The sequence below is a fragment of the Chanodichthys erythropterus genome, chromosome 4 (assembly GCF_024489055.1).
Source record: "Chanodichthys erythropterus isolate Z2021 chromosome 4, ASM2448905v1, whole genome shotgun sequence".
NCBI classification, from domain to species: Eukaryota; Metazoa; Chordata; class Actinopteri; order Cypriniformes; family Xenocyprididae; genus Chanodichthys; species Chanodichthys erythropterus.
In genome coordinates this window covers 27,401,462-27,418,214 of record NC_090224.1, presented here as the reverse complement: position 1 = coordinate 27,418,214, position 16,753 = coordinate 27,401,462, and the positions used below count along the sequence as shown (strand labels likewise).

General features: G+C 37.4%; 1 protein-coding gene across 11 annotated transcripts in view; it reads left to right on the top strand.

Moving 5' to 3' along the window:
- The window catches only part of LOC137019322 (centrosomal protein of 128 kDa-like), a 210,961-nt gene that overhangs the window by 41,330 nt on the left and 152,878 nt on the right, over positions 1–16,753 (top strand). For all 11 annotated transcript variants that reach the window (XR_010894990.1, XR_010894991.1, XR_010894992.1 and 8 more), the window contains exons 6-8: positions 12,520–12,611; positions 12,758–12,830; positions 13,079–13,201. Coding sequence is in view for 8 of the 11 variants with exons in the window: in XM_067384651.1 (XP_067240752.1) it covers positions 12,520–12,611; positions 12,758–12,830; positions 13,079–13,201 (288 nt within the window). In the remaining 3 variants the exon portion in view is untranslated. The remainder of the gene's footprint in view (positions 1–12,519; positions 12,612–12,757; positions 12,831–13,078; positions 13,202–16,753) is intronic.

The following is a 16,753-nucleotide window of genomic DNA, read 5'->3' as shown; positions in this document are numbered from 1 at the left end:
ATATATATATATATATATATATATAATATAGGGCGTAGATTTGGTTTCAAATTCTAACATAACTGAATGATTCTAAAAAGAAAGAAATTGTTAAATATTGAAACCGCCAGTAGGCGGCAGCGATTCGCTGTTTTAATGAGTGAGTCACTTATTGTTCATTCAGCCAATTCATTCAAAAGTCAGATTAATGTAGGAAGAAAACAAACACCGATGTGAATACTTTTGTCATTGATTATTACAGACACTATTGAAAAATTAACTAACAAAACAGACGGCTGTTTTGGTAACTTGTTACAGTTAAACTGATAGTTATGGCTAAATTGCAATGGATTAGCTAGCTAAAATGTATGTGGAGTGTATTACACAACATTCTCATTCCTCTTTCTCAGTACATACTTTATTCTTTTTAACGTCCCTCTTTGACCAGCAGTTTAATATAGTTGGCTGGGCAGTAGTTCTCTTCATTTTTGGTGCTACCCATGCTGTCTCATACCCCCTTTCCACCAGCATGAACCGGGTGCTAGTTCAGAGCTAGTGCCAGTTCGGAGTTGGTTCAACTGACGAGCCTTCTAAGAACCGGTTTGCCTTTCCATGGGCTAGAGAGCAGCGCAGAGCCAGGTCTTATTTCACTGCAAAAGGCATGAAAACAACTAATACTGTGTGAAACTGAATGGAGATTATCGAATTATCATAAGATTTGTGAGTGATTTAGAGCACAGCAGAACTCTGTCAGATAAAGGCTTATTGAGGAATGTTCCTGTCAAAAAAAAAATTGTATTAAAAGTATCAACAATTTAAGTATCCTGGGTCAACGAACATCGCCCTTTGTCTGTAATTTACCTATAAAGATAATTTAGGACAATATTTTATATGAAGGGCATTAGGAAATACACACAAAAAACTCTACAAGCCACACCCGCACCGGTTGGCACTGCTCCGGCTAACGACTCTGCTAACAAGGCCTCAACTGGTACTGCGAATGCTATTGCAGCACAGGCCGACAAAGCCTAGGCTAACACTGCTCGAAATGGTGAAGCTCTGGCCTGCTCATAAGATGAAGGCATGATAGTGGTAGAAGAAATGCCTCTCTCTGTAGGAATATTTCGGAGTGAACTACGTGCTTACCGCGGAAACTTATTGAATGATATTAAAGCGGAAATCGAGATTCTGCATCAAGATATACGCAAAGACATAACATCGCTACGGGAGGAAGCTAAAGCGGACATCAACACGCTCCGAAACGAACTTTCACAGAAAATAGAAACATTGCACAGAGCCAATACTGAAACGGCGGACACACAGAGAGAGATGGAAAGATCTCTCTGCGATGTTTCGGATAGAATAACCGCCTTGGACAAAGCACACGCAACCTTATAGAAGGACTACAATAAACTACAGGAAAAATAAATGGACCTGGAGAACAGAAGTCGCAGGCAAAAACCTACGCGTGGTGGGAATTAGCGAAGGGATGGAGGATGGGAACCCAAGCCGCTTCATAGCAGAGTTTTTTTCAGAAGTGCTCGGTGAAGAAAACTTTGAATCACCAATCCTGATAGATCGAGCTCATAGAACCCTGGCTCCTAAACCCCGAGCAGGAGTGCCCAAGAGCGATGATAGCTCGTCTACATTACTACACCGACAGAGAGAAGATTCTGCAAAGATTCTGCAACTATCCTATTTTTCCGGACATGAGTCCAGAGGTCAGCAAGCTGCGAGCTTCTTTCAACCCGGTTAAGGTGAAACTACGCAACGCTGGAATACCCTACAGTCTGTACTACCCGGCAAAGTTGATCATAACGATGGGCAATACTAAACATTCATTCACTGACCCACGGGCAGCTGAAAACTTTATCAAAACCCAGGCCCCAATAACTGCACAGGGTGTAGAGGATTAAAGGTATTTGAGTATACCTTTCAACAGACAATGGTGATGCCACCAAGGAAAACATACTAAAAGGCAAAAATTGACACATGTAACACATGTTTAATTTAGAGGATATTGGAGTAAAGTTGATAGAGAGAAAAGGAGGGGGAAGAACAAATAACTTGAATGCATATTGTTAGTCTGAACTGAAGCATGGGGTTGGGCATATAATAATTTTACCAAAGATATAATACACGGCAATATTCTTATTATTCCCCAGTTCATCAGACTTATACCAGAATAGATTACTTTTTAATAGATAGTAAACTCCTTCAACAAACGAAACATTGCAATTATGAAACATTAATGTTGTCAGATCATAGTCCTCTAACTCTGCATTTAACTTTCGGATATAATCAAACATCGAAGATCTGGAGGTTTGATAACAGCATACTATCAAGCAAAGAAGGAATAGAAGAAATAAAAAAGCACATAAATTTGTATTTATCATTTAATGGCACTCCAGATGTTACAAAATCCACCCTCTTAGAAGCACTAAAGGCATACATTAGAGGCCAGGTAATCTCATGGAAAAGCCTGAAAAACAAGCAACAAAGGGAAAAAGAAACTCAACTAATAAAAGAAATAACAGAAACGGACAGACAACATTCATCTAGTCCCTCAGTAACTCTACATAAGAAAAAGCTGGCTTTGCAGACAGAACTGTTGACCATAGACCATAGATATTATGAAAAAGGGGAAAAAATAGGTAAGATTTTGGCTCAACAAATTAAAAAACAAACTGCATCAAGGATGATTACGGAAATCCGCACAGATTGAGGCCAAGTTACAAGAGACCTACAGGGGATAAATGATACATTTAAATGTTTCTATAAAAAACTATATACTTCAGAATCCAAGAAAAACCCCACACTCATAGATATGTTTTTTGATAAAATGTCTATTCCAACAATTAGTTTAGAAAATCTAGAACAACTGGAAAAAACCATAACAAAGCAAGAAATTGAACAAGTTATAAACAGTATGCAAAATTCTAAAGCGCCTGGTCCAGACGGCTACACTCCAGAATTTTACAAAGCCTTTAAAGAGCAGATCTCGATATTGCTGTTAGATGTATTCAATGAAGCCTTACATAGGGGCTCTCTACCTCCAAAATTTTACCATGCAAGCATTTCTCTTATTCACAAAAAAAACAAGGATCCTTTAGACCCCGCGTCTTATAGACCGGTGAGCTTACTCAACGTGGACAATAAAATACTTGCAAAAATTGTAGCTACACGGCTGGAAACAATCTTACCGACAATCATTTCACAGGACCAAACTGGGTTTATTAAAAACAGACAGTTGTTTTTTAATATTAGAAGATTAATAAATATAATTCACAAAAAAAAAACAGAGGAGTTCATTGGGATTAAAAGGGGAAAAACGGAACATAAGGTTTCTTTGTACGCGGACGACCTGTTACTATACATTTCAAACCCTGTTAAATCTGTTCCTGTGATAATGGAAATTTTGAAAGAATTTGGAGTAGTATCAGGTTACAAATTGAACTTATCAAAAAGTATCTTATTTCCAATTAATTCTAAAGCCCGTATGAATACTAATGTGTTTAATATCTTTCCTTTTTCAATCTCAACTGAATTTAAATATCTTGGGATAAACATCACGCAGGAATATAATGGCCTCTTTAAGCACAACTTTTTGAAATTATATGATCAAAAGAAAAAGGATATAGAGTCATGGAAAAATCTATCACTTTCACTAGCAGGTCGAATAAATAGTATTAGAATGAACGTTCTGCCTAAGTTTTTGTTCTTGTTCCAATGTATTCCTATTTGGATAGCCAAAGCATTTTTTAGTAAACTAGATTCCCTCATGTCATATTTTATATGGAATGGAAAAACTCTGTAAAAAAAAAAAAAAAAAAAAAAAATGTTCTTGCAAAGACCAACTTGCCAGGGAGGAATGGGATTACCCTGTTTCTGACGTTACTACTGGTCATGTAATATCCGCTCAATGTAATTTTGGTTGTCCACTCAGGGGGCTGATTGGAGTAGGATGGAGAGTGAAAGCTGTTATCCCACCTCGTTAAAGGCATTACTTTATTCAGCTTTGCCAATTTCAAAACAAAAACTTGAGAACCCAGTAGTTTCTCATTCAGTTAAAATCTGGTCCCAGATTAGGATGCATTACGGATGGTAGGATGCATCAGCTTTAAGTCCATTGATTAATAATCATACATTTCCTCCATCAGTCTTAAATATGACATTTCTTCAGTGGGAATATAAAGGTATTCAATGTTTAAAAGGTTTATTTATTGAAAATATTTTTCCCACATTCAAACAATTACGGAGCAAATACAGTTTGGAAAATAAAGATTTCTTTAAATACCTACAGATCCGAAGTTTTGTTAAGTGCTTATTTCCGTCTTTCCCTAATCAGCCCCCAAATTCTGCAATGGAAACAGTGTTTTTGTCTAATCCATTTCAAAGAGGGGTAATTGTTAAAATCCACAATGTGCTATCACAGGAAGAAACAACACTTACATTGGACCATTTGAAAAGAGCCTGGCAAGATGACCTAGGAGTGTCTATTACAGACAACCAATGGTCAAAAGCCCAAAGAAATGTTCATTCTACCTCTGTTTGTATTAAACATGGTCTTTTGCAGTTCAAGGTGCTTCACAGATTGCATTTATCCAAATTAAAGTTGTCAAAGATGTTTCCTTCCATTAGCTCTTCTTGTGATAGATGTTCACAAAGGCCAGCCTCTCTTGCACATATGTTTTGGAATTGTCCTCACATTACGACCTATTGGAACACTATATTTCAAACCCTTTCCAAGATTTTGAAAAAACAGCTTAAGCCAGAACCAATTTGGGCTCTTTTTGGTGTGAAACCTGTCTATGTACAACTTTCGGATACCCAAAACAGCATGGTTTGTTTTGTGACCTTGTTAGCACGGAGATTGATTCTCTTGTGTTGGAAACAAAAAAATGCCCCCTGCTCACTCAGCCTTAATGAAAGACATAATGGGTCATTTGAAATTGGAGAAAATAAAATACTTGTTAAGGGGGAAGTCTGAAATATTTTATTAAATGTGGCAAACTTTCATAGACTACTTTTGTGAGAATGTTTAATTGATTGGCTTAGCATGGAAATAGAAATGATGCCCTCTGATGTACGTTGTTTGTTATTGTGTTTTTGTCTTTCTGTATTTGATATGTAAAAAACCTCAATAAAGAGAATTATATAAAAAAAAAAAAAAAAGAAATACATGAAGACTCAATTTTAAATAGTATTATTCACTGACTAATGCAGTACTACAATGGATGGTCTAAATGGATGGATTTCTGGATGGTTGGTGAATGGCCACCACATTCCAACAAGACGGCGATGTCATCAAGGAGCTGGTGGGTGATGATTTGGGCTGGAATACTGGGAAGTGAGATGGAGGGTATTAAAATGACTTTTGCAAGATATGTGGAGTTCATAACTGGCCATTTTCAGCTATGGTATAAAAAAGAGGATAGTGCATAGTACAATGCACTATTGTACAATGCACTATGCCCTATCCCATGCTGCAAAAAAACACTGCAGCAATAAAACTGTTTGAAAATGTATTTCTACACCCACTGTAAATGTTTCTCTTTGTGAGGTTTGGTTATTGGTGTCTAAAATGCATCTTTACGCGCAACTGCCAGCCTGAAGGGTGAGGTTCTCAAGACTCCAGAGACACCAGCAGCTTCAAATACCTGTTTGCTGTTCAACACTGGCTTTTTTTATAGCTGCCCTTTTAATACAATTTTTTTTTTTTTGATAGGAACTTTCATTAATAAGCCTTTATCTGACCGTGTTCTGCTGTGCTCTAAATCACTCACAAATCTTATGATAATTCGGTAATCTCCATTCAGTTTCACACAATATTAGTTGTTTTCATGCCTTTTGCACAACATTGCACCATTTCATGCTTTTCATCTTCAGAAAGATCTTTCTTCCTCCCCATATTGCATGAGAACTTTGACTTACTTAATAATGTGGAACAACCTCTAAGTAGGGTTTCCATAGATCTGGCAAATTATTATGTCTGAGATTGATACCAGTTATCTAAAAAGACATGGATAAATAAACAAACAAGCATTTTCTTAGAAAAACTAAAATCTGAATGTTTATTGTACTGAAATCTTACTGATATGTCAATTGCATAATAATTTGGAACGCTGTGTATATAGACAGAGATTACGATCGAGCTGCTAGCTTGATTAGCTGCTATTACAAAAATGGCGGTCTCAAGTTTTTTGTTGGTCACGGTAACCCCGCCCCCAGCCCCTGACGCAAGCGGTTCTTACTTCTAGCCCAGCAATGTTTTGGTGCTACTTACGAACCACTTTTCCTGGTTCAGAGCTGGTGCTTTGGGTGTCAAAAGACAAATAACTGATTTGAAACTAGGCTCTGGCTCCGAACCAGCACTCAAACTGCTTTGGTGGAAAAAAGGGTATCATTCAAACAGTAGAGCACCAATCACGTTGTTTTGGTAAAAGTGTGACGTGCATTGGGCGTTACCAGTCGGTTCAATGGAGGGTTTTTTTGTTTGTTTTTTTGTCTAATTTATTATGACAAACTCATATTTGATTAGAAACAAAATTTTAGTACAGCTTGAAAGTTTGTGAACCGCTTGCAGAATGTGAATAATTTGAACAAAATAAGAGGGATCATACAATATGCATGTTATTTTATATTTACTATTGTCCTGAGTAAGATATTTTACATAAAAAATTGTTAACATATGGTCCACAAGACAAAAAAAAAGCTAGTTTTTATAAAAACGACCCGCTCAAAAGTTTGTGAACCCTTGATTCTTGATACTGTGTTTGGTTACTTGGACGATCAGTTGAGCGCGCTAGCCTTTCGAAGATATCGTTTGTCTGCGAGCACGGAAAGACGCGCTTGGCCCATGCATGCACATGTCACAAAAAAATGCACCCACTGTTCAGAGAGTCAAAGCTAGTCTACAGTCTAGTAAATGTTTCTTGTTTGCGCCGACTGAAAACACATGAGAAACAGCATGAGACAGGAGACATTGCAGACCTGAACACTGCACTGAATGGTCCATGCATGTAGATTTGGATAAAACACGCAATCGTTTTGATGCCGTGCCTGAACAGCGTTTATGCCTTCACAGTGTTGTACAGTGGATGGGAACGCAGGGCTATTAAATTATTCTTATTGTTATTATGCTACTTTATTATTAATTTAATATTGCAATTCATTTGCCCCGCAATATCATAGCGCATTACCATTAGATAGCTTACTTGTTTAACACGAAATAGCCTACTTCTCGATTCAGGAAAAATACTTATTTTTTTCTCACTATGGGCCACAAGATAAATATTAGGAAAATAAATTAGTTTCATTTTGCATCATCTCTAAGAGAATATGCGGCGTTAATGCAGCGACAGATGCCAAAAGCTCAGTCAGTTTTTACTTTTGGTTTCTTGCAGCCACGGCTCATCTGTATGGGCAGGTGGGGCAGAGCCCCACCAAAATATTCATCCAAACATAGACCTTTATATACACTGATTTAATAATACATTATAAATGTGTTCAGCATTCTTCAACAAATATTTTTCGGATTTTCTATTTAAGTCGTAAAGTGAGCAGTATATATTAAAATGAAACGCATGGATTCAGCAGGCATGTATTTGTGATATTAAGCGGGGCAGCCGGGCTCAGAGCTCTCCCCAGCTGTACTAAGCCACACAAATTTCCAGTGTAAATCTGTGGTGTAAAATGGAACTGCAGTGCCCTCTCATAGAGAGCCATTGAGGAAGATTTCAGGCTGCCCCATTTATTTCCACATGACGTTACGTCACGTAAACCTCACTTAAGACCTAGACGATATCAGTCCGCCTCAGATATGTGTCTGCATCAGGTCAGTAACTAGTTGGCATGTCTGTTTTTCCTATGTGGAGTAGCGTATCAAGTTAATGAGAGTATAAACCCTTTAATTTAAATGCTAAGACCCAGAATCTGCTGCACCTGTATTTCAGACCCTCATAACTCTTATGCAAAGTTTTCACATTGTTTGCATGATATTGCTCGCCTTCATGGTTTAAAATGGAAATATTTTCAATATTGTGACGTGGCATTTTTTTCTTTATCACCGCATGCTCGCAAAATGATGGACAATGATTCACAAATCGTCCGCGTCATTTCCCGTGATTATAAAATTAAGTGAATTATTAAATACATGAGTAAACTTAAATTTGTTTGCTTAAAATTTCTGCAAATAATTTGCTGATGCAGGTACAATAAGACGTTTTGAAATTTCTTACCCCCCTGAAAAAAAAAAATTTCTTGCCCCCTTGCATAAATATATATATATATATATATATATACACATACATACACATACATACAGGTGCTGGTCATATAATTAGAATATCATCAAAAGGTTGATTTCACTAATTCCATTCAAAAACTGAAAGTTGTATATTATTGTGGCAACCAGGGCCGGCATTACTTTCGTTTTGTATTTGTTTATTTTGAAGTACAGTTTTGTTGGATGTTCTCCGGTTCCCACCTCCTTCTTCCCATACACAAACTTTAACTGTGCTACACTGGTGCCGAAAGTAATGCCGGCAGACCCTCGCGGACATCTGCCGGCCACACAAACAAACATAATAAAACATAAAATAAAGTCCAGGCCTGGTGCTCTCTCATCCTTCACGGTCGTCGCACCTCCTTTTATGCTCCCGGAGCTCCTCCATGGTGACGCTCGTTATCACAGCAAAATCTTTTGGTACTATTTTACTATTTTATATAGCCTATTTTAAAACCATTAAATATAATTTGGAGTGTGTGCATATGTTTGTGTGTGTATATATAGGCTACCTCAATGAAATACATTTTGAAATATTAAATAAGTAAATAAATAAAATAAATGCTCAAACATCCATTTTGTACTGTTGAAAAAACAGCTTATGCTGGTAAGGTAGGTTTTGAAGCTGGTATGCTGGTTTGAGCTGGTCCATGCTGATCAAGTGCTGGTCCATGCTGATCCTAAGATGGTCCTGGACCAGCATGGACCAGCATAGGACCAGCATAAACCAGCTCAAACCAGCATACCAGCTTCAAAACCTACCTTACCAGCATAGGCTGTTTTTTTTCAACAGGGGTAACAGACGTGCGTGTTTATTTTAGCTATTCCGTCAGTGAAACAACACACTACAGCCTGTAAAACTATGAAATAAATATCAGTAAATAATGGTAACCTAAATAATAAGAAAGTTAAATATTATTTAAAAAAACATTTGTTTTTTATTTCCACACAAATATGCATCATATAGCTAAAGTCCAGTTATTCTAGTCTTTGATTTAGTCTACCGCTTTGCGCTATGAGAGGGATGCGGGACACGAGCAGGAAAGAGACCATTTCTCTTCAATAATACCTTCATGTTTTCTCCTGATGTTACAAGCAACTGACACTTGTTGTAAATGGTCTGAAGAGCGAGTTTTATCTTCAGACATTCAGGCTATGTTTGATTTAGCGCTGCCAGAGAAAACGAAAGTAAAAATCACCTTCGTGTGTGAAACGCGCTATACAAATAAACTTGACGCGCCTTATAAAGTCTAATAACAAGCACAAACTGTGTTAAACTGAAATTGACGTGCAAGCAAAAAGGTTTCTGTCCTACGGTGTTTTTTTCTACTTTACCACAGTAAAGAATGCGAATAGCCTAATAGGCCTAAATACGAACGAAAGAAATGTTTATAATCCCCTGCGTGAGTGAAGATTTGGGAAAAGAAACAGATTCCATGTGGAATAACTAATGGAATATTGTTTAATTCTCTGATAATCAGGTGACCAGATCGCGATTCGCAGAACAGAATACAAAGTTTAATTTATGGACTCTCGTACTTCTGTCATTCGGCATGAACCAAAATGTTTCCTTGGCTGCGATGTCACATTTAATTGCTAACCTATTATTTCTTCTGTAAACAAAGCTTTGTGCTTCACTCATGTCATATTCAAGTAAATACTGCCACAGCCCTATCAGTGGGTACCGAATATACCTGGATTCTCGGTACTACCGGTACTACAGAAATGCGGGTATCATCACATTTTCAAAATTTCAGTACCGACTTGGTACCGAAGTACCGGTACTTTTGACAACACTAATTCATAAAATATAGCATTTTATATCATAATACTGTATTGTAGTTAATGGCGATTTTATGTTTTGTTCAATTATTGTACCACCAAGAGGCACAATTCCAATGCTTTTTTTATGTGTCCTCAGAGTGAGCCCATACATCTGTGTCTCAAATTTTGTGAAAATATCTTGTTTCGTTTTGGAGTTATAGACATTTATAAGTATGACATCATAAAAAATGACCCTTGGACGGCTTTGTTTTGATTTTTTTGCCACTTCCTATCAAAATTTTGACATTTGGCCATTAGCGTGTAGTTAACCAGCTAAGGTTCCGTGTTTCCTACGCTGGTTTCGTCTCAATCGGACTAACGATTTTGAAGATATTCACAAACATTTTTTTAAGCGCTAAATCACCATGTCGCACAAACCGTAAGGCGAAAAGACTCCCGTGGAAATAAGCGAACCACATCAAAAGTTATAAACATATATATAAACAAAAAAAAAAATTTCTCCACTAGGTGGCGCTGGTCCGGAACTTTTCAGGCTCCTTCAGGGCATCATGCTGATGACCCAAACAGAGTTTCGTAATGATACGCTTATGCGTTCATAAAATATAGCATTTTCGTACAAGTAGGTGGCGCTGTCCCAAAACGCTGCATGCTTCCTCTGGTCTTGCTTGTGATGACATGTACCAAGTTTGGTCTGAATATGTAAAGCATTGTGGAGATATAGCCTCAAGTCTGATCTGACAAGCTTTTCGTCTAATTAATTTGTGCAGTTTTCGGGAATGGGTGGCTCTATCAAAAAGCTTTTGATAACTTTTTGCAATCATGGTCTAAAGATGATCTGGTTCAATTTTCGTGAAAATAGAGTAACGGCATAGGAGAAGTTAGAAAAAGTAATTTTTTCTGAAAAATCAAAATGGCGGAAATATTTTCATGATGACGTCATAGGGTGCAAATGAATTGTCTTGAGTTTTGTTTCTAGCCCTTATGGTTCAAAAGTTATTAGCATAAACGTGAGAGAAAATTTGGTGGTGGCACTAGAGGGATTGAGTTAGAGACTCCAAATTTGCTATGGACACAGCTGAGACTGTCCTCTATCAGTGTGCCAAATTTCACAACTATTTACCATATGGTTCTATGGTCTGCCATAGACTCAAGAGCGGAAGAACAATAATTGTCAAAAAAAAAAATGAAGAACACCAACAGATACAATAATTAAAGGAACATTCCACTTTTTTTGAAAATAGGTTCATTTTCCAACTCCCCTAGAGTTAAAAAGTTGAGTTTTACCATTTTCGAATCCATTCAAATGATCTCCGGGTCTGGCAGTACCACTTTTAGTACAGCTTAGCAAAGTTCATTGAATCTGATTAGACCGTTAGCATCTCGCTCAAGAGTTTTGATATTTTTCCTATTTAAAATTTGTCTCTTCTACAGTTACATCATGTACTAAGACCGACGAAAAATGAAAAGTTGCAATTTTCTAGGCTGATATGGCTCGGAACTATACTCTCATTCCGGTGTAATAATCAAGGTTCTTTGCTGCTGTAATATGGATGCAGCAGGTGCGATGATGTTACGCAGTCATGGTACGGCAGCAAAGTTCCTTGATTATTACGCCGGAATGAGAGTATAGTGAGCGAGATGCTAACGGTCTAATCAGATTCAATTAACTATGCTAAGCTATGCTAAAAGTGGAACTGCCAGACCCGGAGATCGGCTGAATGGATTCTAAAACTCAACTGTTTAACTCTAGGGGAGTTGGAAAATTAGCCTATTTTCAAAAAAAGTGGAGTGTTCATTTAATTAAATGTCCCTACACCTTTAGTCGATTTATCACATTCTTAAAATCATTGCTTTACATTAAACAAAACACTAGATTTTTTTATGATATAATTTATATATCTATAATAAATTATTACATTTATGTTTTTAAAAAGTGCTAGAACACCCTACAGTTGCCTTGGTTTCCTCATCAGGCCAAATTATTTATAAATTTGGTAGGTTGCAGAGTAATGTAGGATGTTAAATCAAAAATTATCAAAAATTGAAATTGACAATAATTCATAGTTGTTTTATTTAATTTAGGTAGATGATAACTTTGCTACCAAAAATAATGAAACTGTGACACTCTTAAAAGCTAAAACATGCAATTTTCTCTTGAAGGACAATGAACAAGTCCCATTTGAAGGGCATTGAAAATGGGACTCAAGCTATAGCTAAAGGAACAAAATATAATAGAGACTTGGGGATGGGCTTTTTTGAATTTGTCCAGTGAGCAGCCACCCACAAATTCCTGGCAACCAGCCCGAACCAACACAAACTTTAGCAACCTCATAGCATTTTTTTTTTTTTTTACATCAACCACTCAAAACACCTTAGAAACTCCAAAGCAACACTGGTAAGCACCCACACAACACCCTAGCACAAGCAAGCACCACTCACATCAAAGTCTAATTCTCTCTATTTCTCAGGTTCACTCAGTACACCAGTCCCTAAGAGACCTGCGGAGTGATCAGCTTCGGATGGGTGATGACATTGATAGAGAGATCAGCAGAAGAAACAGGTCCCTTTAATTTTTCTACCTGTCCAAATCAAATCATCTTGTTCATTGTTCATAATAAATTCCTTGTGTAATTGCCACCCCCCCCCCCAACACACACAAACACACACACACAAATGTTGTGTTTTGTGCTTTCTGCCCCTCAAAAGGACTGACATAGAAACCAAAAAGACATTGGAGAATCTTGTAGGCCACATACAAGCACCACAGAGAGAAGAACCCGTAAGTGCTCCTAATGTTAAACAGCATGTTGTGTTCACTTTTTGTTTTCTTTTAGCTGCCTGTGACCACTTGACTTGTTTACTGTCAGAATGAAATTGTTGTGTCTTTTCTTCTGTTGTAAGTTTAATACAGTTTCTAAAGAGACCTGCTGTACAAAACATGATGTACTGAATAACAGCAACTTGCTCTAGCTGAACAGAGCTGAAACTGCACATTAAGTCAGGTTTGAGTTGTATGATGTGTCTTAGGTCTCGTTACGGGTGGAGAGACGTCTACAAGAGATTGAGGATGAGATGCACCCAGGGCGGCAGATGCTTTCTAAAAAATATCACAGAGAGAAACCAAAAAGCATGTCTGGAGAACCACAGGAGGTAGAGCACTAAACTAATGCATATTTTTATTTATTTGTGAATATTTTAAAGGGGCCATATCACCACAAATCTAATTTTAACTAAATGACGTTAATGTACTATGAAACATCATACCTCGACAAAGGCTACTTGGTTTGCTAAAACATTGGCAACAATAAAATGTGCTTAAAGGATTAGTTCACTTAAAAATGAAAATTACCCCAAGCTTTACTCACCCTCAAGCCATCCTTGGTGTATATGACTTTCTTTTTTCAGATGAACACAGTCAGAGTTATACTAATAAGTATCCATCTAAGCTTTATAATGGCAGTGAACTGTACCAACGAGTATAAAGCTCATGAAAGTACATCCATCCAAAGCAAAATGTACCACATGGCTGCGGGGGGTTAATAAAGGTCTTCAGAAGCGAAGCTATGTGTTATGGTAAGAAAAATATCCATATTTAACAAGTTATAACGTGAAATATCTAGCTTCCGCTAGACTGCCTCCCATATTCAACTTAGGAAGAAAGCATAACTGATGTTGTGTCAGTTAAGCTTTTTTCGTAAGTTGAATACGGAAGGCGTAGGATGTAGTGTAAAAGTTTTGAATTGTGAGAGGCAGTCTGCTGGAAGCTAGATATTTTACTTTATAGCTTGTTAAATATAGATATTTTTTCCTACCATAACACATCACTTCACTTCAGAAGGCCTTTGTTAACCCCCTGGAGCTGTGTGGAGTATGTTTTGCTTTGGATGGATGTACTTTCTTGGTACAGTTCATTGCCATTATAAACCTTAGATGTGTTAGGATATTTATTAATATAACTCTGATTGTGTTCATCTGAAAGAAGAAAGTCATATACAACTAGGATGGTTTGAGGGTGAGCTTGGGGACATTTACTAATCCTTTAAGAGAGTGTGCAGTTGATGTACTATGAAAACATACTGTAACTTTCAGAACTCCGTCCCCTGTCCAAAAAGATCTTTTAATGAAACCAAGAACTCAATCTGAATGTAAACAAGTTTCTGATGTGGGAAACCCAAATATATTAATATATGACCAATCATATAAGTCAGTGATTTCTGTTGGGTGATCAGAAACTTGTTCAACGATGAGGTAATAAGGATAAAGCTGAATAGACGCTATTATTTCTAATGTGTGTGTGTTCCCCAAACTTTGCGCTGTTCCTTGCTCTGTGTAGAACCTGCCACTCTAGTCTTAGCAAAGAATCCCATCGTTTGAAACGAACAAGCAGCTGAAGTTTATTTTTAATAAGGTCATTGATCATTGAGGTCTGATCTTTACTTTTTTAACTCTGTATTTCAATAGGAATTGTTTTGTGGTCCCATCACAATGTTATTGAAGGATGGGACAGTTACAAACTGTATTGATTCTGACAGCAAGTGTGCAGCCCATCATAGTGGATTAAAGTGCTGTTTCTTCTTTCAGGAGACAATGTCAAAATACAGACCGTTTTTTTTTTTGTTTTATTTGTTTAAGTTCAGAGAGAAGGTTGATAAAAGTGAAAAATTAAATTATGACAAACATCAAAATCTTCAGGGGGGAAAATAATTAAAAGGGTTTAAAGGGTTAGTTCACTCAAAAATGGAACTCTGTCATTAATTACTCACCCTCATATTGTTCCACACCTGTAAGACCTTTGTTCATCTTCGGAACACAAATTAGGATATTTTTGTTAAAATCTGATGGCTCAGTGAGGCCTCCATTGCCAGCAACATAGTTATCACTTTCAGATGCCCAGAAAACTACTAAACACATATTTAAAACAGTTCATGTGACTACAGTGGTTCAACCTTAATGTTATGAAGTGACGAGAATATTTTTTGTGCCCCAAAAAAACCCCAAATTTATTCAATAATATCTAGTGATGGGTGATTTCAAAACACTGCTTCATGAAGATTCAAAGCTTTACAAATCTTTTGTTTCGAATCAGTGGTTTGGAGCATGTATCTAACTGCCAAAGTCACGCCCCCCGGTGGTGAACTATTGAAATTTCGAAAGTCAAGTCAAGTGACCTTTATTTATATAGCGCTTTTTACAATGCAGATTGTGTCAAAGCAGTTTTACATTGATAACTGGTACATAAATTGGCTGCACAGCAGCTCTTAAATAATAGTGTCAATGCAGGCAGATCAGAAGCACTGTTGAATAAATGTCAAGAATACTATTGAATATAAAATGTCAAGTGTCCCCAACTAAGCATGCCAAAGGCGACAGCGGCAAGGAACCCAAACTCCATTAGGTGACATCAGGTGGCAAACAAGTGGCAAATAGGTGTTAAAATGGAGAAAAAAAAAACCTTGGGAGAAACCAGGCTTAGTCGGGGGGCCAGTTCTCCTCTGGCAAACAGTGCTTTGTCACAATCGAACTGTGGCACTGGCTGTCGTGTTGATGATGTCTTCACAATGGATGATCTAGTTGACTCGATCTCTGCTGATACTTCAGGGCTGCGTTGTGGTCGTGTCATGGCACCGGTCCTTGGTCTCAGCTGGATACGGCCCAGATCCGGTTGACTACGGTAAACCTCGGGATAAACAGAAAGACTAATATTAGCGTAGATGCCATTTTTTTCTGATGTAACGAGTACATCTGGTGTTATAGGAAGTGTTCCCGGTTCCGGCTGACCTAATTTATGCAGCCTAATAATCCTTTAACAGATTTGAAAATATAAATTGATAATATGTTATGTGTATGCCAGGTTAAAGAGATGCGTTTTTAGTCTAGATTTAAACTGACATAGTGTGTCTGCATCCCGAACAATGCTAGGAAGATTGTTCCAGAGTTTAGGTACCAAATAGGAGAAGGATCTACCGCCTGCAGTTGATTTCGATATTCTAGGTATTATCAGCTGGCCTGAATTCTGAGATCGCAATAAACGTGAAGGACTATAATGTATTAAGAGCTCACTTAGGTACTGGGGAGCTAAACCATTTAGTGCTTTGTAAGTAATTAGCAAGATTTTAAAATCTATACAATATTTAACAGGAAGCCAATGCAGTGACGACAGAAATGGGCTAATATGGTCATACTTCCTAGTTCTAGTAAGAACTCTAGCTGCTGCATTTTGTACGAGCTGTAGTTTATTTATCAAGCGGGAGGAACAACAACCCAGTAGAGCGTTACAGTAATCTAGCCTTGAGATCATGAACGCATGAACTAACTGTTCTGCATTCTTCATTGATAACATATGTCGTAGTTTAGATATATTTTTAAGATGGAAGAATGCATTTTTACAGATGCTAGTAACATGGCTTTCAAATGAAAGATTGGTATCAAAGAGCACACCCAGGTTCCTAACTGACGACGAAGACTTAACAGAGCAGCCATCAAGTGTTAGACAGTATTCTAGATTATTGCGTGAAGAAGTTTTCGGTCCAAAAATTAGAATGTCTGTTTTTTCTGAATTTACTGGCCATCCAGTTTTTTTATATCAGCTATACATTCTGTTAATTTAACAAATTGGTGATTTTCGTCAGGGCGCGAAGAAATATAGAGCTGAGTATCATCAGCGTAACAATGAAAACTAACGCCATGCTTCCTAATGATATC